Source organism: Semicossyphus pulcher, unplaced genomic scaffold (assembly GCF_022749685.1).
Source record: "Semicossyphus pulcher isolate SPU_LCO1_2020_fin unplaced genomic scaffold, fSemPul1.0.p SCAF_3, whole genome shotgun sequence".
Lineage (NCBI taxonomy): Eukaryota > Metazoa > Chordata > Actinopteri > Labriformes > Labridae > Semicossyphus > Semicossyphus pulcher.
The window spans coordinates 11,117,258-11,142,581 of record NW_027211704.1 but is presented as its reverse complement, the minus strand read 5'-3'; the positions used below and the strand labels follow the sequence as shown (position 1 = coordinate 11,142,581).

The 25,324-nt window shown below is 41.8% G+C and overlaps 2 protein-coding genes across 4 annotated transcripts; both read left to right on the top strand.

The window, feature by feature from the left end:
- The first annotated feature begins 53 nt into the window (after positions 1-53).
- On the top strand, positions 54-4,160 carry LOC138606045 (integrin alpha-7-like). The gene is made up of 5 exons (XM_069678504.1): positions 54-67; positions 212-339; positions 1,432-1,511; positions 1,725-1,980; positions 4,045-4,160. The coding sequence occupies exons 1-5, from the start codon at positions 54-56 to the stop codon at positions 4,158-4,160; spliced, it is 594 nt and encodes a 197-aa protein (XP_069534605.1).
- On the top strand, positions 3,246-24,431 carry LOC138605410 (integrin alpha-7-like). 3 transcript variants are annotated; one of them, XR_011309322.1, is made up of 22 exons: positions 3,246-3,298; positions 8,306-8,513; positions 8,768-8,964; positions 9,230-9,318; positions 9,452-9,579; positions 10,270-10,365; positions 10,479-10,540; positions 10,793-10,962; positions 11,074-11,223; positions 12,674-12,789; positions 13,134-13,320; positions 13,404-13,478; positions 13,584-13,663; positions 13,800-13,877; positions 15,239-15,341; positions 15,437-15,652; positions 15,923-16,039; positions 16,229-16,342; positions 17,429-17,527; positions 17,754-17,879; positions 20,527-20,774; positions 24,397-24,431. XR_011309322.1 is itself a non-coding variant. In XM_069677651.1 (21 exons), the coding sequence occupies exons 2-21, from the start codon at positions 8,326-8,328 to the stop codon at positions 20,680-20,682; spliced, it is 2,547 nt and encodes an 848-aa protein (XP_069533752.1). In that variant the 5' UTR covers positions 3,246-3,298; positions 8,306-8,325; the 3' UTR covers positions 20,683-22,844. The 3 variants fall into 3 exon arrangements, 1 of the variants encoding a protein (XP_069533752.1); XR_011309323.1 differs by lacking the exon at positions 24,397-24,431 and adding an exon at positions 18,315-18,479 and having other exon boundaries at positions 20,527-20,606; XM_069677651.1 differs by lacking the exon at positions 24,397-24,431 and having other exon boundaries at positions 20,527-22,844.
- The last annotated feature ends 893 nt before the right edge of the window (positions 24,432-25,324 follow it).

Sequence of the window (25,324 nt, the reverse complement as noted above, 5' to 3'; positions counted from 1 at the left end):
CACGTGGGAAATAATACGAGAGCAGGGGATGTACAAAGGGCAAGCGACCAGACATGGCAGGCCATGTGTGGGTGTGGGATAATTCAGTTTCATTGTTGATGAAAGAATAACATAGTATGTTTATTTTCTATCGTGAACCATGATTAATACACCTGTGAAATCTGAAATGTATCTCAGGCATTCCAGTTAACTGTGAGTGATGCTTCCTCAGGATCCTTGTGGGGGCGCCGCAGGCAGCAGGGCAGGGCCTGTTGCAGGGCACTCGACCAGGAGCCTTGTTCAGGTGTCCAATCACACCTGAGGAGTACGACTGTGAGAGGGTGGATATTGATGGAGAAGGTGAGTAAAGTAGAGCTCAGTCGATTCATCAATTAAAGGAGCAATTCGCCCCTGGAAAAAGCCACTGTCAGTCAAAGCTGGTGTTCTCTGTAATCGATAGAAGCAATAATATTTGAAATTGCTGCCATAGCTGTGGAGAATGGGCAGGCAGCGTTTCAAAGCACCTCGCAGAACAAATGATTACGTTTTACGGTATGTGTTTTTTTCAGCTAATCACTGCAGACATCAGAGGCGGGCGTCCTAGATTGAGGAAGTGTAGCTTAGCAAGCTCTCTGGCCTCCGCCAGATGCGTTTTACGTAGTCGGGTGGAGGTTTTCCAGGGCCCACTGGAGAAGCCGATAGCGCCCCCGAAAAAGCACAGAGCGAAATTGCATTTTTTTTTCTACCATAATGGCATTAGCTCCCCATAATAGCACGATAGGACTATCGGCTGAATTGGCCCTTCAATTCAATCAATTGCTGATTATCATGTTTCTTATTTCCTGAAGCTGAAACAGCTGTGCCTGTATGAATTTCTTTATGCTCTTATTTCCAAGTTAATTATGTCTTTATCTTGAGAGAACAAATGTGGTTTTCACTTTATAACAGGCTTAGTTTATTTCAAGAAACAAAAGGTCAAGAACTTGGGGTTATAGGAAAATTGATCAGGAGAAAAAAAGGCTTGGGATTTGAAACTTCACCCACGTTTAGTATGGACATCCAACATTGTATATGTCTTAAAATGTGGAACAGCATAATACCCCCTCTTTAAATGATGAGAGCCGAACTTAATGTAATCTCAAACAGGACGACAGGATACATTTCCTTCCTGTTTTGGACTTTGATTGAAGTACAATCTGTTGCTAGTGGAAATTCCTTGTTTTCAGCTTGTATCATTTGGACGCTGGCATGGCACTCTAAGTATTTAGAGAAAAACACCTTTCATTTTCTCGTAATATTGGATTCATTACGTTGTTTTCACGTTATAATTAGACGTTGAGTAACTTCATTGGATAACACAGGGCTGTTTACAGACTGTGGCTTGGATCCTAATTGGTTTACAATATGGAAACCTTGATGGTTGCTATTTCCTTCTGTGTGTTTTCCCCTCAGTGAATCTGGACAGAGAGAGCAAAGACAACCAGTGGCTGGGAGTCACAGTGAAGAGTCAGGGGATTGGAGGGAAGGTGGTGGTAAGTACAGACCGCAGCCTGTAAACGCATCAGTGCAGGAAGCAAGGTCCTTCTTGTGTTTGGAAATAAAAAAGTTCTTCTCCCTCTGACGCAAGGATTAGTGAACAAACATGCCACATTTTCAGCTACTTTTCTTCCGTTATTAACTTTTAGATATGAGTCCCAGGGTCAAGCCTTAAAACTCTAATGCCGTTTCCTGTCCCTCCTTACTAGACCTGCGCTCACCTTTATGAGCTCAGGCAACGTGTGAGTCAACCTTCAGAGACTCGGGACCCCATTGGCCGCTGCTACGTCCTGAGCGAGGATCTGACAGAGCGAGATGACCTGGATGGAGGGGAGTGGAAGTTCTGCGAGGGCCGGCCGCAGGGACACGAGCAGTTTGGCTTCTGTCAGCAGGGCCTGTCCGTCAGTTTCACCCCCGACAACAACTTCATTCTGTTTGGGGCTCCGGGAACATACAACTGGAAAGGTAAGGTGTCTGATTAGCCTGCAGAGGGCTGGATCACTGATAGTTGGCTGTTTGAAGGCAATTATTCAAGCATGTCACTGTCTCTGGAGGGATTTTTAACATGGTGATGTAGCAGTTGCTTTAACTATTATGAGACAAGCACAGTCCTTTTCCTGAATTGAGGGTCTTTAGACAGAGAGTGTCCTGTGTTTACCAGATTTTAAGCTATGTAAAACTTGTGTGGTGAGGTTCTCGGTTGTGTAAATATAACTTGACGACTTGACCTGACGCCCACTACATTTAGAGATGCATGCATACACATAAAGCAGACAGAAATTGCATCCCTGCATTTAAGGATATTAGATGAGTCCTGTAGCATTTAACAGTTAATTTAAAGACATACAAGAATGGAGAATAGAGCCAATTCATGTTTGCTGTGTGATTAATACAGTGCTAATAAGAGGACAATTCTGCGAGGGATTAAAAAACTCCAATTGATTTATAAAGCAATCGGGTGATTGGACACAGAAATTATGCAGAGCAGCGGCGTGCACTTAATCGAGAAGGCACAAAGATTTATCTGCTGCAGAAGTCAGTGACTGGAGTGATTTATTTAGCGCTGCCACATGAGATCAATGCTGTGTGAGGTAGATGTGGTTCATGTTTCTGATTCAACTGCATGTTATGTATTTATAAAGCCTGTTTCTACTGTTTCCACCATACAGAACATTTATTTAGATAGAGTAAGATAGAGTGTGATTCTGTTTAAGTGAGTATCTTGAGTACCTCTAAATTCATACTGCACAGTGCAGTTTCTAGTGGTTTTAAAGTGATAATCTTGAAGATTTTAATTTAAATAAATGTCTGTTAAGTCACTATCTATCGGCGAATGATGTCACACAATGGTGATTGAGCCGATGTCCCACTGATGAAAGCCTTTGAATTTGAGTCTTCTACGACACAAGCGGTGCCCAGCTCTTTAGCTCTTTATGAAGTTTAATTGTGCATTCTCTGTTCAAAGTCATATTTTCAAGGGATATTAGAGTAAGGTAAATTATATTTATTTCTTTGTATACAAACTGCCAAAACAGCATAATGATCAGTATGTACAGATTTTAAACATGCCATGTATGAAAGTTTTGAAAAGTGAACGTGTGCCAGTGTGTCGTTGTGTCTTTGCTGTGGCCCTCACCTGTTTCCATTCCAGGCGAGATGCGCGTCCAGCTTCTAAACCAGACAATGCTTGACCTCGGTTTCTATGACGACGGACCCTACGAGGTGGCAGATCAGAAACAACTTAATTCCCAGCTCATCCCTGTGCCCTACCACAGTTACCTGGGTAGGATGTTGCCCTCCCTGCTCACTGCTGCCTGTGCACAGGAGAGAAAGAGAGGGCCCGGGTGAGGGGGGCGACATCAGGGCTCAGAATGTACCCCAACATAGCTAACATAAACCGCAGGCAGCTTGCAACAGTAGCCTCTAACTGGTCAGGATTATTTCTGGATGAGCATATCTGTGTGTGACTCACACTCACACAGCTCTGAATCCGACCCCACCTCATTTTTAAACATTTTCCCATGAGAATGTTTGTGTACATGTGAAAAATGTGCGGAGCTTTTTGTGGCCTGACTTGAATTCTTATAATGCCAGTATTAGCTAAAACATGCCCCTCCCTCTTTTTTTTGGAAAACGAGGGGAAGCATTGACCAAAAAGAAACCTATCCAACAACAGTGATGTCATTCTCAGCCCATCCAACGCCCTCCTCTGAAAACAAAGTTGAGAAAGACATGTCCAAAGTTTTATGCGGTTAATGTACAGTGTCAGGGTACGATCTGAGCCTTAAACGTCATCCCTCCACCAGGTACCAGGTGGTTTTGCAGGAGAAAACCGCTTCAGTACCACAAAGATAAAAACCAATCAATCACAGCCTGTCTCACCTGCACCTCCCTCTCCTCTTTTTTTCTCTCTTTTCACTCTTCATTTCTCTCCCTCACCATGTCACCACCCGATCACTCCCCTCCTACACACCCGCTTCTCTCTCTCTCTCTCTCTCTCTGTCTCTGTCTACCTGTCTCGGGCCATAGGGCTCTTGTTCATGGCTAGCCCCATTGAAGATGCGCTGCTGTACAAAACTCTGGAGCCCTCCAGCCGGCACACAGCGTTTGAGGATGTAGCTCATAATAGCTACTTAGGTTTGTAGGCGTGCGGTGTTTTTGTTTGGACCGGACTGGGCTTGTAGTGGAAGTAGTCCTACCCTCTTCTTTGTCTCCGTCTCTCTGCTAATTCCAATTTGTGTCTTCGTATATAGATTGCTAGTGTTATAATCTATGTACTTTTTGGGGTTGATCACCTTTGCTGTTATAAAGAGACAGCCATCAAAAACTTTTTGTAACTATGATTTGATTTGATTTAATTTTACCTGATTTAATTAACTTTTCCTTAGATGATTTTGTTTCATTTTCTGCGACATTGGAAATGTAAATTAGATGGTTGTCTCTTTAAATAGCAGCTGGGTGTTTGTCTGTTCTGTCTGTAGATCTCTGTCGTCTGTAGTGTGTCGATTCAATCTGCATGTGTGTGTCGGTACGAAGCTTTCCAGGTGGTGGCGGTTTTCTTTCTACTCGTCATAGTTCTACCAATTAGATTTACTGATTAAAGGTTTAACTAACAAACAGGAGCCAGAGTCCATGTTACCATCTCTTTGAGGCAAACAACGGAGCTACGGTGGCTCTAAAGGTCAAAGCACATTTCTCAAAACACAAAAACATTTCTAAAAACAACATTCGATCAAACACGATATTTGACAAAACCAAATAACATGTTTGAAAACACAAATGAAAGTTTTTTCATATGTTGTTGTGTTTTGACCCTCAGGGCCACCGTACAAAGCTTTGTTGAGGCTAATGGGAATGTGATATGTTCTTTGGGTATCTGGTCATAACTGTAACTTATGTGACTGAAATTTTGACTCAAGGATGGCCTATTTGGTGGAGGAGGCACCAAAGATATATATATATATATTTAAAGAGGCGGTATTGACTTTTATATAATGTTACAATGTTGTATGTCCAGACTAAACGTTGGTGAAGTTTCAAATCTGTAGGTAAAAGTATGTTGGAGTAGTCCCCAGGCTTCTCAGCTCAGTATGCAGGCTGCTGTGAACGCCAGGTTTCACACAGTTTTTTCTACACTTTATGACATCACAAAGTGCGGCCTCAGCAGGCTTTGGAGAGCTGACCAATCAGAGAAAAGTGGGTTTGTAGGGGTGGGGTTTCTTAAAGGGACAGAGCAAAAAATTATTAGTTCATTTAACTGTACATTATGCTAAGCTACTCCACAGGTATCACAGAGTGAAATATGAAGCTTGAAATTAGCATAATACCCCCCCTTTAAGTTTTGACAGCAATCCATAAACTAGTTGTTGACAAATTTGATATAAAACCTCAAATGTCAACCTGACGGGGAATAACTCTGTCAATAGGATTGATCCTCTTGGAACCACAAATGTCTATAATATTTTAGTTTAATCCAGCTTGTAGCTTGTTGACGTAGATATTTCACTGGATCAGTGAAAACTTTGACCTGTAGATGGCGCTTGAGCTAAGTCAGGGGATTCCCAAAGTCAATAGCATTCATCCGCTGAGGACCTCGGGTGTAAAAAACGTTATCATTTTCCATCAAACTGTTGTTGAGATATATCATTCTGGACCAAAGTCGGGGACTTCAGTTTGTTATTGAAGCTTTGTTATGAATCTGTTCCCGTGTGAAGACGCTTCCTCTGCTTAGCGCGACATATTCATTGTTATTGCAGGATTACAGTTATTACTTTTCACTAAGTGTGTGAATCTGCCATAAATCTCTTTATTCACATACCTCCAGCCTGCTTACCCTCCCGCTCTCCATATTGAGCCGTCTCCTTGACAACACTAATTCCCTCATGACCTTTTAGCCTTCATTTATTACTCACATGCTTCCATTGATCCTAACCAGATGATATGGCACACCTTTGCATGCTAACTAAAATCAGAAAGCATCCGTCCTTTTTACGCCCATCAAGGCCAAATTAAATCCATCATAGAGAGAAGAATGGCTGTCTCTATCCCAAGCTGAATGGAGCCAGGTTTTCTCAAGGCTTGATGCCACATCTCAGTGCTGCAACCAATTTAAATGTTGTTCAGGTCGTAATTTCAGAAAGAAAGGAATGAGACAAACAATCAGCTGTCACTGTTATTTATTTTCAATGCTTCGTTCAAAACAACATCTGCGTTCATCATCTTTTGTCAAAATAAACAAGAAAATTACAGCATCTTTTTGTTCTTATTTATCATAACGGTAAGCAAATAGCAATCTATTAATCTAATCGATAGAATAAAACAAAGACAAATCAAGGAAAAGTTAAACGGTGAATCTGCGTGTTGGTTAATTTGAAATACACCTTCCACAGTGGGATTAAAAAACGTATAAATTTAAGTGCTTGACATGGAAAAATAATTACCTATCAACTGAAATGATCTGTTTTACCGTCAAGAAAAATGGCATCACTTTTTTTCAGAAGTCATTTGAGATGAATTAAAAGCAGACAGTCAGGTTCAATGTTTAGCTTTATGGCTTTATGGCTATATCCCAATACAGGATTTGTAGCTCCTACATGCTACACACACAACATAAATAAAGAGGACACATATTTTAAATTAGATTAGAATAAAACAACAAAAAAAAGAACAAATTACAGTAGAAAACAACCAATTTGTGGTGCAGCAGTTTTATCAAAAAGTAGGAAGGAGTGCATGGAGAAAAAAAAGCTGATTATAAAGGATCACTCTTGCTGATTTGCAGATAGATGGACAGATAGATGGAATGATAGATAGATGGATAGATAGATAGATAGATAGATAGATAGATAGATAGATAGATAGATAGATAGATAGTATGGAAATTACAGCTGCTTCAATAACAGTCAAGACACCACATCTAACACTGAACATAAAAACTTTTAGCCACATAAAAATCACTAATAATCAGTTTTGAAACAAAACTACAAATGACAGTAAAAGATACTTAATAAATGTAATAGAAATATACTGTGTGCAAAATTGGCTTGTAAACTGCTCAGTATATATAAATAGTGTTTATACAGAGAAGCAGATATATACTTTATATGACAAGCAAAAGATTACAAGCAGAAGAAAGTGTGTATGCTTGATTTGAAATGCCCATATTATTACACATTATGGCCAAATTAATAAAATTACCATTGGTAAATAATATATGATTATGTACATAATAACTATATACACACAGATTTGATCAATACGTGCAATAACAGTAAAGGATGAAGCGGCCGTACAAAGACTTGAGGTAGTGGGGATGGAACAGTTGCAGGGCCTCTTTAGGCTTTTAGTCCCCGTTTAGTTTTACAGAGACGACCTTGTGTGTTAAAAGCCACCCTGTGTGGAAAAAGTGGCACCTTTGTCTCCGTCCGTCCGCTTTTACAGGAGCTGCCGTGCACACTGTTGCATTCCACACCTGCCACCCTGGAGCTGCTCACTGTTTGTCTCTGTTATGTCCCCCCCTCTCCACCCACTGCATGTTTACTCAGGTCTACAAACGCCAACCCCCCCCACCCCCATCCCTCTACCCCCGCCTCCATGTCCTGATAGACTCTCCTCCCTTTTCACACCCTCTGCATGATTTTAGACCGGTGAAGCAAATGCATGTGGTTGCTTCTGCTCAGGTGAAATGTTTGATGTGATGTGCTATTTTTCACAGCTTCATTAGAACGTTTAACACAATCTTGTTATGAAACACACACACACACACACACACACACACACACACACACACACACACACACACACCCTCCCCCTTCTACTCCTTTTTCCTTACCTGATTTATATGCATCCTCACATTCCTTCACACACATACACACCCACACAAAAGAGGAATAGCTTTAGGATATAAATCTGATTAACGTCCGCCCCCTATGTTTACACTCTGCCTTCACTTGAGGCCGCCGATACAAAGCAGCAGCATCATGAATCTCATGAGACGTTAGTCCAAGCTCCATACATCTCCCCCTGTTAACATCACTACCAACATTTTTGCTCCTACCGTTGGAAACACAGACGTTCCCCTACAGCACACACAGCACACAGGACATTTACACCCATCATGAGTTTGGCATTAAATCAATAGTCACTTAAGGCACACATTTCATTAGTAAGAAGATGAGCAGACTTTGCTACACTGAGAGGAGATGAGCCTCTGAGCCCCACGGTCAATACTAACCCCTGACCCTCTCCTCCGTCCTGACCTCCGCCTCCTCGCTCCTTCTTCTTCTTCCAGGGTTTTCCGTGGACTCGGCCATGGGGATAATGAGCCTCGGGGAGCTGACCTTCGTGGCGGGTGCGCCTCGGGCCAATCACACCGGGGCGGTGATGCTGCTGAGGAAGGACAACGTGTACCGGCTGGTGCCACAGCACATTTTCTGGGGGGAGGAGCTGGCGTCTTCATTTGGGTACTCTGTGGCAACGGCAGATTTGAACAACGACGGGTGAGGAAATGCCGGACGAGTAGATAGACAGGGGGCGACCAGAGGTAGAAGAAGTGTTTAGATCATTTCATTTTTCAAGTTAAGGTAGATATACCACCGTGATGTCACCAGTTTAATGAAGTAAAAGTATGTAAGGAAGAAAGGAAGTAGCAAAATGTACTTTAAGTGTCAGATGATGCTATCAGTGTCTCTGTAGATTCATCGATTTGTTTACTTCATTACTTCTTCTGTATTCATTCATTCTCTGTCTCTAGCTGGACCGATCTGATTGTTGGAGCTCCTAACTTCTTCAACCGTAAGGCAGAGATTGGTGGAGCCGTGTACGTGTACCTGAACCCGTTCGGTCACTGGGACGACCAAGCTCGGCCGATCCGTCTCAACGGGACGTACGACTCCATGTTTGGAATGACGGTCGGCAACATCGGAGATCTGGACCAGGACGGATACGGAGGTGAGAACGATTGTTATTCATTTAGTTTACTGCCTGGCAAAGCTTTGAAGTTTTGTTCATGAAATTTTACCTTCACTTTCAACAGACACAATTTGAGTGGCATGTTTCCCACTTTTCCTTATCATATTGCACTTTCTATTTTAAATGTAAACTGTAAAGCATTTGAAAGTTTTGGCATTGAACCATTGACCCTCCAGATAAAGTCCCCGCAGGCCGAGCCACTGAATGTTTGAGTCTCATAATGTACACTTTCAATCGTGTTCAGATATTGCTGTGGGGGCACCATTCGATGGTGATGGCAAAGTTTTCATCTACAGAGGCTCAGATGCGGGAATTGAAACAAAACCTGCTCAGGTGAGTCTCAAGTTTCAGTCAACAGTTTACAAAAAACAAGGAAGGAAAGAAACAATCAAATACACCAAATGAAAGGAAGAGTAAACAAATACAAGAGAGGCAGTCTGATGATCTGTGTATCTTGCCCCTTCAGGTGCTGGATGGCCGAGACTTTGACGTGAGACGTTTTGGATACTCCTTCTCAGGTGGTTTGGATATTGATAATAACCAATACCCAGATCTTGCAGTGGGCTCTCTCAACAATTCAGTGGTTCTCTTCAGGTGAGAAAAGATACATTTGATAAACCCAAATCATTTGAACTTGACAGAAAACATGAAGTCCCATTTTTAGCTCTGTGTCTCTACATCAAAGTTTTATAGTTGGAAGCTTCAAAATATAAGCCAATGTTAAAGGAGCAGTTCGCCCCTGGAAAAAGCCACTGTCAGTCAAAGCTACAACACCCAGCGTGCATTGCACCCCTCCCTCTGAAAGGAACGGCCCAGAGTGAAATACTACCGTTTTCCAGTCAAGGACATTGATCGCAGCAGGCAATGGCTCAGAGCGGTACAGAATCTGAAATATGACGAGAATATACCGGTGGATCATCTAAAAAATCTTCAGGTCTGCAGTCTACATTTCAAACCTGATGATTTTGAACGAGACGTGACATCGGAGGCGGGCGTCCCAGATTGAAGAAGTATTGTTAAGCTAACTCCCTGGCCTCCGCCAGATGACGTGTTTTACATAGTCTGGCGGAGGTTTTCTGGGGCCCATTGGAGAAGTGGATAGCATCTTCCAAAGGCATAGAGCGAAATTTTATCCTACCATAATGGCATTAGCTCCCCATAATAACATGATACGACTGAGGTTGAAAATCGGCGAACTGGCCCTTTACAGAACTCAAACATTTTGATTTTCAAGTTACAAATTTGTCTGCCTAAACATCTCTTTGTGTTTTATGTGTCCCCAAGGTCACGTCCGGTCATCCATGTGATCAGAGAGATATCTATCGAGCCTCAATACATCGATCTGGAGCAGCAAAGCTGCAAAGGCAGAGAGGGGGTCTGGTGAGAACTGATAATATGACAGAGAAAGAAAGCAGCTGTGTCTTAGTCTGTGATTGTGTGAAAAACTGTCACACAGATTATTTCTCTCACTCTCCACCATCTGCTTTTTTTAGCGTGGAGGTCAAGGCCTGCTTCATTTTCAGAGCCCACCCAGAACACTACTCGCCACACATGAGTAAGTCACAACCTGCTCTCATGTGGGACTTCAGGAGTCACTTCTATTTACAGTGGAGAGTAACCTTATCTGTGTGGACACATTGGACTTTATTATGATTAAATCACAGCTGTGTAATACTGTATTCCCTTAGATGGACGTTTCATACATGTCCGGCCCCTGGTGGGCTCTTTAAGTGCTCTCTGTGTGTGTCCTGACATTTCACTCCCTCAGCCTGTCCTCATGCGTCGCTCCTGTTTTTCTCCTTACAAGCTCTGGTAGTGCACTTTGAAGCCGACACAGAGCGCCGGAAGTTGGGCCTCCCGCACCGCGTTAACTTCCTGGGCCGCAGCTCCCTGGAGCCGGAGTACACTCGGACAGAAGAAGTGGAGATGCATCGGCAGCATCACCCTGTGTGCACCACTGCCGTCTTCCAACTTCATGTCAGTAGTGAAGAATTGTTCATGTTGTCTACATCGTCTTTTATTGTGGGGTGAAAATTGGATGTTTTTTGCTCCATTTGAATTAAAAAAAAAGCTTTTCTGTCCTTGCAGGAGAGCATCCGTGACAAACTGCGTCCCATCTCGTTGTCCATAACTCACACCATCAAGCCCGTGCCGCCACGCAGACACTCAGGGGCCAAGAGGCTGGAGAAGCTGGCGCCTGTGCTGAGTGTTTCTCCATCTAACACGCTGCACTTTGAGGTCTGTAACAAAAAGGAAGCACAAGTATTTCATGGTGGGGATTCATATTAATGCGCTACCATTGACCGCAGATTACTGCTTAACAAGTCAAGCTTCATAAGACACTGCGCATCAACAGTTTTAAGCCAAAGTAATTCAGGAAAATGAGCTTACAACATTAATATAAACCTGCTGAATGACAATCAAATCATTAGCGTAGAATATATTATATATATTCAATATATTTGAATCTTGATTGCTCAAATTGATGTTGTTGTTAAGAGATGGTTACTTCACATACACCTCAGTTAAACACAGTACTGCTCAGGAAAAGATTCTCCACACAGACTCTTAAGTGAGATGTTTTTGTGTCAGCATCTTTTCCCGGAGCTTTATGCTGATTCATCGTCTTACTGTCTCACATAAACATCAGCTGGCTGCATCTGTCTTGACTCTGTAATATCTGCTGCTTACTAGACATTTCAAGCAAACTGATGTAGAGAACTGTAATGCCTTTTCCTGTTAATCATTTTATCCATTACTCAATTTATCGAAAAAGTCCCGTAACAGTTTGGCACCATCAAAGGTCTGGTTTATTTCATACTAACAGTCCAAAACGCAAAGAAATTCAACTAGAAATCATAGAAGAAAAATGGAAAATAATTACATTTGAGAAGCTTTTTTCCTCATTAGATTTTTCAGTATCGTTAATGAACTTTTTGTTTCAGCTCTAATTCCAGTCAAAACGTCTGTAAAATGATCACACGTCATTTACCATGACACATTGGATTAAAAACCTGGAAGTACCGTAACATCCAGAATACAGGCTAAATCACACCGGAATATAAGATGCAGTCTGTTTTTGGGGGGTTTCCCAGAGGGAAAAATGTTTTCTAAAGCTATTTATGAATGAAACCTTGTATACAAGTTATTTCAACACTATTTAAATTTATTCAAAACACATTCAAAATGCACACAAATCACAGCCTACCACCTGTTTTTGCCATGTCGAGTTTGCAATCCTGCTAGCTACCAGTGCTGTAACTGCCAGCTACTGCTAGCTACCAGTGCTGTAGCTAGCAGTAGCTGGCAGCCTTCGGTAACGCTGATGGTTGTGAGGGTGGCGGCTGCAATGGCGATCATGACGGTGCATGTCCGTGACGAAGCTTAAAACAGAGAGGACAACACAAAACAGCACTGCGGCATATTGTCAATAGGAGACGTTAATGCCGAGGTGTGACATCACCACTTAATAACCGGATAGCACCATCGTCTGGGTAAAATACCGTAACAGAATAACATACCTCTGCATTTTATACTGGTATATTGGTCGTGCTGGTATCTAGGACGCAGCCCACTTTTTAGATGATAAAAACGTATTAAAAGTTCGTCTTACACACCAAATTTTACGGTAGATGTAGCATTTGCTTTGAGATATAAGTCGAGACTTCCTGTCTGTCTCTGTATGAAGGTGAACTTCCTGCGAGAAGGATGCGGCAGCGACAGAATCTGCCAGAGCAACCTGAAGCTGGGCTACCAGTTTGGAACACGACCCATGACCTCTGACATCTTCACCCCTCTGCCAAAGTTAGTATCTGCAGCCCACTCTGTGTGAGCTGGCTGATGATGTAAACTGCTTCTTAGCAACCTGTACCCCAACAGACACAATGACCGATATATAATTATATGTTAATAATGAAAATATAAAGTACAAGAAGTAAAGTAGTCGTTAGGCCAATTTCGGAATAATGTGTATTATATTACTTGATTATAATTATTAATGCATTAATGTTACATAATTTTATTGTTACAGCTGGTAAAGATGAGGCTCCTTTAAATGACTTTATATATGACTGGGTAGCTGGTGAATTTCCTGAGGATAAATAAAGCCTTTAGTCATCTCCCCTCTTCTTCCATCTTCTTTCATGTAGAGATGAGGATGATGTGCAGGTGTTCTCCCTGTCCGACCAGCGTCTGGTGGTGCTGGAAATCACCGTCACCAACATGCCCTCTGACCCCCTGAACCCAGAGGAGGACGGGGACGATGCCCACGCCGCGCAACTGCTCATCACACTTCCTGACACTCTGTCGTATGCCGGCTCCAGGATCCCACCACAGGTAAGTCTTGTAGAAGTGGATTCATGTACCAGAAACATGCAGGCTTAGATTACATTTTTTTGTTATATCCTGACTGACTGTAGATAAGATGCCAGGCGAACCAGAATGGCTCCCAAGTGGAATGTGACCTGGGAAACCCTGTGAAACGAGATACTAAGGTGAGGAGACGCGAGAGGAGGATTTAAAGATGAGACAGATCTTATTTTTTTGCCTTTTGCCTCATTGTTTTACCTGAAATATAAATATATGTGACGCTTTTCCAGTTGAAGTTCTCCATCAACTTGAGCACATCCAACATCACAATTGAGACCACTGAGCTGACAGCGGACCTCTCGCTGACAACGTAAGCCCTCTTCATCAAAGTAAAATGACACCATGACACATTAGCATATTATCTGATTATTCAGTTGCAGATGCTTGACTTATTCAAACCAGAATAACTCTCTGATCTCATCGTTTGTTCGTGTTTCTGTCCTCAGTATCAGTGAGCAGCCTGACCTGGAACCAGTCACAGCTTTTGCTAAAGTTGTGATAGAGCTCCCTCTGTCTGTCAGCGGGTGAGTAACACCTTCTCTTTTTTTCCACCGTTATTAAAAAAAAACTGCTTTATCTTGGGATATTTTACTTAAACCTCTAACATACACATTTCCCTGTGTTTCCTCCGAGATTTAAGCTGGCTAGTACCATGTTTTTACATGCCATCTGACAGTATCACATGCATTCTGTTGTCTTTATTGATGCTATTTCAATGATGCTACATGTAGATATTCTGGGGAAAGTGTTTTCCCAAAGGTTAAGCCTGTTATTAGTGGTGTCTTGGAAACTTTGAGACATTTTTTAAGTTAAAAATGTCTTTTGAAGTTGACTTATCAGACGTGTCTGTGTGTTAATGTGTGTAAAACTTTCTTGCTCTCCTGCAGTTATGAGAGACTAGGAATGAATCAGGTGTGTAGGTTATGCAGTGGAAACTTCTCACTGAAGTTGCTAGTTAATATTCCGGGGAAAAGAAGGACAAGGACAGACGGATGTTGCATAATGAATTTTAGATCAATTTGATGCTTTGAAGGCAGCAACGGAAGCCCTTAGCTGACATGCATCCATACATTTTATTTTGTAATGCACATCATACGCCAGCAGAGGTCAGGCTACTGCTGGAGGAACGGGTGAACGGCAGAGCTGAGAAAGATGGCGCAACTGTAACAAATAATACAGGTTTGGGCAACACTTACTGTGGTCCGCATGCTGTGTATCACGCTGACAGCTCTTTAAATTGTAGGCTACTTTGCAATGGGAAGATGGCTCCGGAGAGTTACAACGGGAGCGTGCCCCTGGAAACTTGAACCGGGCATGCGCAGTGACCCTGAGAGCAGAGAGAAAAGAAAAGAGATCGGCGACCAATTAAGCTGTTATTTTTCGTGTGTGCGTCCTTGAGATCTGCAAGTCGTATAATTTCATATAATCCTGTCTTGTGTAGCAAGAGATGACCAAGTAATTGCATAACATGACCAAGTAATTGTCATACATGTGTGACAGCGACTTCCCCCTCCAACCAGCCACTCACAACCCCCCTAATAAATACCTATTACTCCGGCATTACGTCAAGAAGGTGTTACGGTATGAAAAAATGGACACTGCCCAAGCCTAATTCTGTAGGTTAGCCCAATTCAACATCACTGCTTATCTAAACCCACTGCCTGTCTGCTATTTAAAAATAGATTAAACACCAGATATTTTAGTTAGTTCATAAAATGAAGCTAGCCTACATATAGATAATGGTTCTGCCAGTGTAAGAGACATGCTGTAACCCCAGGCTTTAAGCAGCTCAGCTACTGTGTCTAGTAAAAAGACGTAAATGAAGCCGTAAGTGTGTTCGCAGCTGTCTGACCCGCTCATGTCATCTCATCTTGTTTTACTGTAGTCTGGCTCGTCCTCACCAGCTGTTCTTCAGCGGCACGGTGATGGGAGAGAGCGCAATGAGAAGTCTGGAGGATGTGGGCAGCCCCGTGGATTTTCAGTTTGTGGTGAGGAAAGATTGCGTGTGTGATTTGTAGTAATTTCTTTCTACCAAGAAAAACAACAGTCCAACCATTTCTTCACATGTAATTTTGTCCGTCAGGTGTCTAACCCCGGACAGGCTCTGCAGACGCTCGGCTCGGCCTTCCTCAACATCATGTGGCCTTACGCGCTGGCCAATGAGAAATGGCTCCTGTATCCCGCCAGCTTAAAGTTCGAGGGTCACCCAGACACACAGTGCACCCCAGCGTCGGCCTTGAATCCTTTAGAGTTAAAGTGGAGTTCATCAGCCGCAGATCTTCCGCAGCCTGTCAATCATGTAAGCAGAAGAGAGCTCAAAGGAAATCTTATTTTGATTCCCTCAGTCAGTCTGCCTCCATCTATATGCTGCAGACTCTGTTTTTATGAAGTGACATGAAAGTGTCTCAGTGGTAGCCATGAAAAGATGTTATTATCTAGACTTTATGACATCATACTTTCAGTGTTGCATGTACACTTGTACATCAGGCCCCCATAGATGTGCATAAATCAGCCATTTTTAGAGCCTGAGCTGTCTCTCCATGTATCAATGAATGGTCTCTTTTACCAGGGTGGGCGAAAGCGGCGCTCCCACCCAGAGGAGGAAGGTCAAGTGATGACAAAAGGCAGCGTGGGACGAACCACCCCAGCTGTGGCAGCTTCAGAGAGACGCAAGTCGCTCAAACTGGTGAGAGGAGAAGAAGAGGAAGATTGAAGCTTTATTAATCATCTGCAATTTCATATACAGGCTACAAAACATGTAAAATAAAGATGCAGGTTCTTTATTAGAACTTTAATAGCTGCTTTATGTCTGTATGCAGGTATTATATGAAAGAAAAAAGTCCCCAAAGTGCTTTGCTTCCATTTTCCCCTCTAGGATTGTCTCTTGGGGTCGGCCCGCTGTGTCGTGTTTCAGTGTCCGCTCCACAGCTTCTCCGGTCAGGCCGTCCTAAAGATCCACGCCCGCCTGTGGAACAGCAGCTTCATAGAGGTACAAAAAAGACTCCATGCAATCATTACATCAGAACCACATTGATCGTTACTCTCCATCTCAGCTCGAGTCCAGCTGTTAAAGCTGCTGCTGCTGCTGCTGGCACTCTGATTTAATGCGAGTCAATGAATGATAACTGCAGCAAGTGCATTTACTGAATGATCAACAAGGGATGTGTGGAAGCTTTGATATTCAGGCAGTCAGCAAACTGTGAATACAGCTGTCAGCTTTGAGCCCTGACTCGCCTGCAGCTGCTCGTTTAGTATTCAGCCGGAGATCCAAGAGGAACAAGAAATATTACAGCCAACATGGTGTTTACTTCCGCCCAGAACATCCAATTAAATCATTTTGAGAAACGTCTTTTTCTTGTTTTTCCTCGCTGATGGTTTCTTTCCTTTTCAGACTGTTTGCCTTCATCTGAGCGTCAAATTTGTTTCTTTTTCTTTGGATTTTCACTTATTTTTGAAGTTGTATCTGTAGTCATCGATTTTTTCTTTGCTTGTTCAGCCATCGTAGATTACTGTTTACTCGCAACACTTGCAGAGACCGGAAAAGCAGCTGCTTAGCTCCGCCTACCCTCTCTGGCAGACCAACCACTGCTGGGTGATGGAAAACGCGTCACTAACTGGGCGCCGCGAATGTCGCCACCCAGTCCGTAATAATACTAAATACTGCAAATGCAAAGGATTTCATCAGTGGGCCACAGGCTCAATCACCATTGTGTTACCTCATTCGGCGATTTATAGTGACTTAACAGACTTTTATTTTCTATATTTTACATGGGTCTTATAATCATATTCCAGGCGATTCTTTTTTATCATACTATATTTAATGATGGGATTATGTTGTCCAAATGATGACTAAAACTACAAGAGCAGAAAGTTCCCTCTTGTTTGAAAGGCATATTGGAGGTTTGATGTTTTCCTAAAATCTGTTAGCGATTTTTATTGGCTGGAACATAAATAGAGAAGGCCTCAGAGTGCGGTCTGCATTTGATTTCAACAGAATCTGCTACTACGAGCTGTATCTGAAAGAACAAAGCACACTTTATGTTTCTGATCGGCTCTTTGTCTCTCTGTCTGTCAGGAGTTCTCATCAGTCAGTGCTCTGGAGCTGCTGGTCAGAGCCAACATCACTGTGAAGTCCAGCATCAAACACCTGCTGCTCAAGGACGCTGCTGCACAGGTTCTCCAAACACTTAAGCTCATACAACATGTATCCTCTTTTTGCCCACTAGATGATTCTTAGTGTTACCCACTCAGGTTCTTTTTTTTCCATAGAAGAAGACATATTTATAAAGATTTATTAGGCCCATATATTTACCCTTTATTATCCTTATAGACATGTGTGAATGAGTCCTGTCATCATCCACTCTTCTTACATTTCAATTGTACCCTCCTTCCTTCTCCAGGTTCCAGTGATGATCTATCCTGAGCCTGGTCTCACAGACCAGTACTGGATCCCCTGGTGGATCATCCTCATAGCCGTCCTGGCAGGCATCCTGCTGCTGACTGTCCTGGTCTGCATATTGTGGAAGGTAACACACACACACACAGGATACCTAACTGTAACCTCTTTTGTACACCTTCTTAGTCTTTCAAAGTCACACATGTACGTAATTTGTTTTAATATTTGTGCCAGGTTCAGATTAGCTTAAAGGCTTTAGAGTTTCTTCGACCCCACCCCGTCACGTCACTAGCCATTAAAACTGTCTCATCCCTTTCCATGGTAGTCTCATTATTTCTATCGGCTTTGTTCTGCTCTGTCCTGTAATCATTTTATTCCTTCTCCACTCTCATCTGCTCCTTTCCTCTTCTGCTGTGTTTGTCTTCTGTGTGTCATCTCTATTGTTTCCTCTCAATTCGATCTGGTCTCTCTCTGCCCCTAAATCCCTTTTCTATTTCATTTTTCCCATTCTTTTCCCCCCTGTTTTTCTTTCCCTCCCTCTCTCCTGTGGTTATCTGTGGCCCAGTGTGGGTTCTTCAAGCGCAGTGAGCGGCGCCGACACTATGAGACGGAGTTCTACCGCGCCCATTTGGGGGTCCAACCCTCGGAGGCGGAGAAGCAGGCGTCAGAACTATAATATAAAGCATATTTCACTCTGGCCTGCTCTCCCCTCCTCCTCTCCCTGCAAGCGGTAAAAATACTCACCCAAAATTGCTTTGTTCCTCGACCCACTCCGGTGTGTTTGGTGGTGTTCATTACAGTGTGAAAGATTAGCACACTTTGGCACTCTTACTAACAGAAGCACACAGATATTATATTGTAACAGTGGAATGATGGGTAATTCACCATTTGTTAGACCCAGCTTCCTTAGTTATAAGCTGTGCTTTGCAGGAATTACATTGTGGCACAGCAATGATAGCAGCTGCAATTTTTTTTATATTTATAATAATTTCTTCTAATTTCTCTGTAAAAGTAAAAAATGTTTATTGCTAATTCCCTGAAATCAAACTCACATGCCTCCCTTACTTACTGTTACATGACAGAAACATTAAAGTGCACAATACTGCACACACACTACAACAACCAACCAACCAACTGTCTAGCTAGCTAGCTAATTAAGCTAATAACATGTCGTACATATTATCTCCAGCAGACTTGTTAGTGTTCCAGCAGACCTGGTAAAGAAGTCGCTCTCAAAGCTTTTGACTTTGAAGGCTATGCGTGAAAGTACCAATGACACTTTATATAATATAGATGGACGACGCGTCTCCATCTGCTCTCATTTTACGAAATTGAAGCCAAAATAGCCCCATGATGGGCGCTGCCATCTTGTGCTGGTGGAGCCAGAGCTGCGCCGTAGAGATCTGCGGGTGGAGCTGCTCCAGCCACTTGGAAAGGCCCGTTAAACTTCACAGTATCGTAACTAAAGACGAGGCCAAAGCTAAAAAGTCTGTATCCCCACCAGTCAATGATCTAAAAGACCTGTAACTAACATTAGCAGCAGTGTTTTTATATTGCAGTGTAGAGCTAGTTAGTCCTAGAATAATAAGTGTAATGATGGAACATGTTAATTTATTCTAATACAGCACAACTTGTTATTTACTCGTCCTACACTTGGAAAAACACACCTGAGAGTAACCTGTACGTTTTGCTTTATTGCTCGTAAACAGTGTTTTTTACTTAAAACGTTTCAAGAGAAAAGTCTTGATGAGAAGTAACCGGTGCATTTGGCAAACATTAACTTTATCTCAGGTCATGTTCTCTGGGGATGCTCAAATGTAAACTTTTCCAAACCTAATAAAGAACAGGACAGAGCTGCCAACGTTAGCATAAACTCTGATAGCATTCGGGAACAGTTTTCACAGCTAGCAAACACTACACATTGGATGTGCTTGCCAAAGACTTAATTCTTTCAACCGGTATCCCCACAAGATGCACTTTTCTATTAATATTGCCTTTGAAAACATTAATGCTAAGCCAGGTTTATACTGAAGGTATTTTGCCAAGTCATGCTAACATTTACAGTTTAAAGAGGAACAGACAAAGTTTGTTTTGCAAAGGCTAAAAATAAATAAAAATAAATCAAATCGGCTTCCTCCATTTTCACGGTTTTCTCTTTTTGAATGCGATTGAACACCATCCAGCCATCTCTCGTTCAGGGCTTTCAGCTGCCTGCTGTGCTGTGTGTTGTGCCTCTGCTGTTGGCGTTACAGTTTGACTATCTACACTTGTTCATTCTGGCACCACTCTCTGTGCCTGTCGTGCACGTTTCAATAAATTAACCCTCCCTATTTCACGTGCATCCTGTGACCAAATGGTGTTTTCAGGTGCCAGAATAAACTCGTCATTAATATCGGTGGGTGTTTTGGTTTGTATTAATGTGTGTAATTTTATAATGGCACTTTGGCAGCATGTTGGTGTGTTAATCACAGACACTTGATGATGCTGAATCCAGAATTTAGAGCATTTTTGTAACAGTTTTTATACAGTAAAAAGTCACCTTGACTGCACTTGACTGTTTTTTTAATTAAAGACATTATTTTAATAGAATAAATGAGACTTTAATCTCTTTGCCTGATATTGGAAAATTGACTATTTTATATAGTGAAATAAGAGCAAACAAGTGCAGGTGATTTGCAATCGCATTCTTATGTATGTCACCAGTTAATTTTTTTGTCTCCTTCCTTCCTGCCCTCCGTCCCTGTCTCCCTTCCTTCCTCTATCTCCCGCGCCGACAGTGTGGCTTCTTCCAGCGGGCCCACTACAAAGACAAATTGCCTCAGTACCACGCGGTGAAGATTCCTCGCGAGGACCGGCCACAGTTCCAGACTGAGAAGTCCGGAGTCGTTCATAAAAAGGAATGGGCCACGCACTGGAGCGATGGGACCTCGTAACGCGCTTCGAAGCACTGACTGACTGAATTCATTCAAAACACCACGTGTGGCACTCATTCTGTCTTTGCATTGGAACTAATGGACTAAAAAAGGTGCACATAGACTGAGATCATGACATCTTGTGCCCACTGTACTCATGTCATTTGTGGCATAACTGTGGCCTGGTACACTGAGACTGGATCTATATTCTGCCACGCTGTAGCCTGCTTATGGCTGGCCTTGGATAATCTATTTATACTGTACATCTATATCAGTGTTTACAGTAAATACTGAAGGCCAGCAACAATATTAGAACCATTTTAGCTGCTCAATATGTTTAACAGCCGGCAGAAGGAGCTCCGATGCTCACATGGACTTCACTGCAGAAAAAGAAGGACAGAAAAAATCACAACTCAGAGACATGCATGAATGCACAAACATACAGTTTAATATTAGACGCATAGAGACGCACTGAACATTGTTGATGAAGACGCCACTGCCTGTGACAAAGACTACTTTTTGCCTTAACTACTGTAAGACTGACAACTATTAAGGGCAATGAAAAAATGCATTTTTTTATATGATGTTTTGGGGAGTTTCTTTCTAGTTAGCACTGGTAAACATTGGGAAAATGTCAGTCTGTAAGATATCAGTAGAGTGAAATGTTGCCGAACACTGAATGTGTCGTTGTGTGGGCTCGCTGGTTGCTCTGGGTCGGCTGAAAAAGCCATTAAATAAGTTCACCTGATGTTCCCTTACTGAGGAAAAGAATGTCTTCTGAAAGAGACTTTTTTTGTGTCTATCTGTTTTCATTTTTTTTACATGTCAGTCAGATGTACTGTACATCCACAGTTTATTGCCTGGGTGAACTTGAATAAGAGCAAAAAAAAAACACAATGCAGCCTTTGACAGCCATGGCTTTAGCACTGTTGTTGCATGTAAAACCAAAATATGTTAGCAATATTCAAATTATAGTCTGGCCATTTGTAGAGGAAGTATTCAAATTTGTGAACCAAACATTGTTTTTTAATGGATATACATGCTTGTAAGGGATTTCCATACAAGCCGGGATAAGAGCTGAATTTTCCCAGTGTATAAAAGAAAGAAAGAAAGTGTCTCACGGCATGGCTCAATCAGAACTTAAATTATGACATTTTCAAGCAACACCACCTTTATTTTTTTTACTGAGTTGTAAAAATATTTCACCCCACATTAGGATGACCTTTGTATAGCTTTCAAACTTTTTAGTTAAAGTATATTAACCTGCTTGTCCCACCTGTTCCTGATAATGTACTTCAGTCATACCAGCCTGTGTTAGATAGTGCATTAATTCCAGTACTGACATTTCTAACTGCATACAAGTGCCTTATGGTGAAGGTGGCAGATTGTGAGCTACTGTGAACAGAAGGTATCTTGCAAAGTACATCAAGCTTCCCTGAAGCATCTGTTGGACGGGACTCCCTAAAAACACGGATGGGCGTGGCTTTGCAGGACGTAACAGTGCATGCGTCGGAGAGCTCCGTGACCGTCAGCCGTCTCAGCACTCTTAGCAAGCTAACTTGACATTAACAGGTGTTCTTTGAAACAAGCCTCACATGGCAATGTTTGCCCAGTGGGGATAAAGAATGAAGTTACCCAAGAGTTACATCAGAGTACAGACCCCCCATCTGACTATATTTTTGTTGTTGGACATAATTTAGTCGGTTTTGCTAGCTTATCTGAAAACTTACGAGACAAGATGAATGCGAGCTGACGAGCATCAGACACACGACACTGTGTGTGATGCAGGATGTAAGGCACCGCCCCCCGGGTGAAGTACCGTGTTTTTAGGGAGTCCCTCTGTTGGACGCCTGTGGGACGAATAAACATCATTTAACCCTTCAGCAACATCAAGAGAAGAGAGAAGATTTCTTGAGCAGCGGAATATGCCGGCGAGGAACCACACAGACTTTTTTTTTTTGGATCAATTTGATGGATGAAGTGGCGTTAAAGCATGAAGAGTCAGCTTGTTTTTTTTATTTAGGTATTGCTGGACAATCTTGTATTAGCTGCATGAAGCTCCTGTTGCTGTTCTGACGTCCCCCCAATTTTTTTGTTTTTGTTGATATGACTCGATGTTTTATTTATTTTACGTTTGGCAGCACTGTTTTAACATTGTAAATAAAATAAAAAGAAACAATTAAACCCTTCAAATAACACAAGACTTGTCATTCTCAGTTAAACAACAGACTCTTGTACAGCAGTGAACGGTTAGCGTGCAGCATTAATGTTTATAATAAGAATTGACTCTAAATAAGTTACATCATGTACTTTTTATTGACCATGACAAACACACAGCAGTCGACACAATTTTATGAATTAGACATCTTATGAACTTTTTTCCAGTTTCAGAATTTTAGTCTGTTCATCTGGCTCATGGTTTTGATTAAACAAACTGGGGTTCAACTTGCGCGAGATTTGGCCACGAGATCTCAGCGCTAAGAACAAGACCACATGAGAGTTGTAGGGAAAGGCATATTGTATAACAACCTGCTGAAAATACACCCGCAGCCAAAGCTGATGCTAACAGAGAGTAACATAAACATCAGTGCAAAACTAACTTACATATTAATGGACGCACACACGATAGAAAAAAAAGCCCGGCGATCACTGATGTCTCCGTAGTAGTTTGCAGTAAACTAGTCCGGGCATGTCTCCCTCACTGCCGTGTTTCGGGGGGATGTGCTGAGTCGTGCTGCGTTCAGGAGCGCTCAGAAACGTGGGTCATAGGACACATTTTTACACATGTCTAAAGATCGATCTCGTGATTTATGACTCAATACTGGGCCATTCAAATGTGACTCAATTCGAATCATAAAAAATGATTTTTTAAACCCAACCCAAACCCAAACCCAACAACACACCAAACACACATATCACATACAACATTCGCAGAGCAATCAACAGTGGTAAATGAAGCTTTGAAACATAATAAATAAGACTTAATGAAATTGCATAAATAATGTTAAAAGAAATAATTCAACTGACTCAACGACTCGAAAAGCTCCCCGTATGTGATTGTCATCATTGGCTGTCAGTCAAACTCCTCGCTATGGCAACACGCAACATCAAAGGCCCCTGCTACCTGATGTTTGTCCCCAAAGAGAAGCCTCATCAGTCGTACTCATTACTACTCAATACTGTCTCAGACCAGACCGTCATCATGGCTGCATCTGTGCCAAGATAATACAGATACAATTCATTGTCATACTTGACTTGGGACTTGACTAGCCTTAACTAAGGACTCGACTTGACCTGACTTGACATAACCTGTGACTTCACTTGACTTGCCCAAGAAAAAATGACTTGAGACTTACTTGGGACTTGAGCAAAAATGTCTTGGTCACAACACTTCCAAGGCTATTTCTAATCCTTTCACTCAGAGAACACCAGGTGGAGCCAAAAATAAGGGAACATAAATACCCCTTTCTTTGTAATACCTTTTTGTAATACTTCTTTGTTTATCAAAATCCATTGCAATAGCAGCACATGTATAGAAAACGTATGTCCCCCATAATCTTGTTGTGACTTGTCAACATGACGAGAGATATATACAGCACAAGGACAGAGATTACGTTCTTTTTACATCCTGTTGAAGATAAGTAGATCTTGCTTGTGTGTGTGTTGTTAAAATGAAACAATAACAAGTGAACAGGATACTAATTAATCTTTTTGATTCACAATCTTTTCCTTTAGGTCCAGTTACATCAAATACATGCATCTGAACCAGCAGAAGTGTGAAAGAGACGTGCTGTGTTGGATATGCTATACTATACTAGCAGTACGTACTGATTTGGCCAAAATGTAGTGTGTAGTATGCAAACAAAAGCAAAATGTGCAGTATGCCAAACATGCCCGGATGTCGTACTGATTGTATGCATCAGAACAGTCTACCTTGCCTACTGTATCCCACAATGCAAAGCGCTGGAACGTCACAGCAGCAGTTGCATTGGCGGACGGCAGCAGCATTCCAGCAGAAGGGGGCGCTATAGCTAAAGAAGAGACGGTTAATGTTTACTTCCGCCTGGCTTAGCATCCTGCAAAATGAATTTGAAAAGCTCTTACATACGACCGCCGAACGCAGTATGCAGTATATAGTATATAGTATGTAGTATATAGAATGTAGTATATAGAATGTAGTATATAGTATGTAGTATATAGAATGTAGTATATAGTATGTAGTATATAGAATGTAGTATATAGTATGTAGTATATAGAATGTAGTATATAGTATGCAACATATAGTATGCAGTATATAGAATGTAGTATATAGAATGCAGTATATAGAATGTAATATATAGTATGTAGTATATAGTATGTAGTATATAGAATGTAGTATATAGTATGTAGTATATAGAATGTAGTATATAGTATGTAGTATATAGTATGTAGTATATAGAATGTAGTATATAGTATGTAGTATATAGAATGTAGTATATAGTATGTAGTATATAGAATGTAGTATATAGTATGCAACATATAGTATGCAGTATATAGAATGTAGTATATAGTATGCAGTATATAGAATGTAGTATATAGTTTGTAGTATATAGTATGTAGTTTGTAGTATATAGTATGTAGTATATAGAATGTAGTATATAGTATGTAGTATATAGTTTGTAGT

Coding starts and splice junctions, on each gene's coding strand:
- LOC138606045 (XM_069678504.1), top strand. Junction 340..1,431: donor GGTGGATATTGATGGAGAAG/GTGAGTAAAGTA, acceptor TTTTCCCCTCAG/TGAATCTGGACAGAGAGAGC. Junction 1,512..1,724: donor GGATTGGAGGGAAGGTGGTG/GTAAGTACAGAC, acceptor CCTCCTTACTAG/ACCTGCGCTCACCTTTATGA.
- LOC138605410 (XM_069677651.1), top strand. CDS start 8,326: ATGGGGATAATGAGCCTCGGGGAGCTGACCTTCGTGGCGGGTGCGCCT. Junction 8,965..9,229: donor GGACCAGGACGGATACGGAG/GTGAGAACGATT, acceptor AATCGTGTTCAG/ATATTGCTGTGGGGGCACCA. Junction 16,343..17,428: donor GGAACAGCAGCTTCATAGAG/GTACAAAAAAGA, acceptor TCTGTCTGTCAG/GAGTTCTCATCAGTCAGTGC.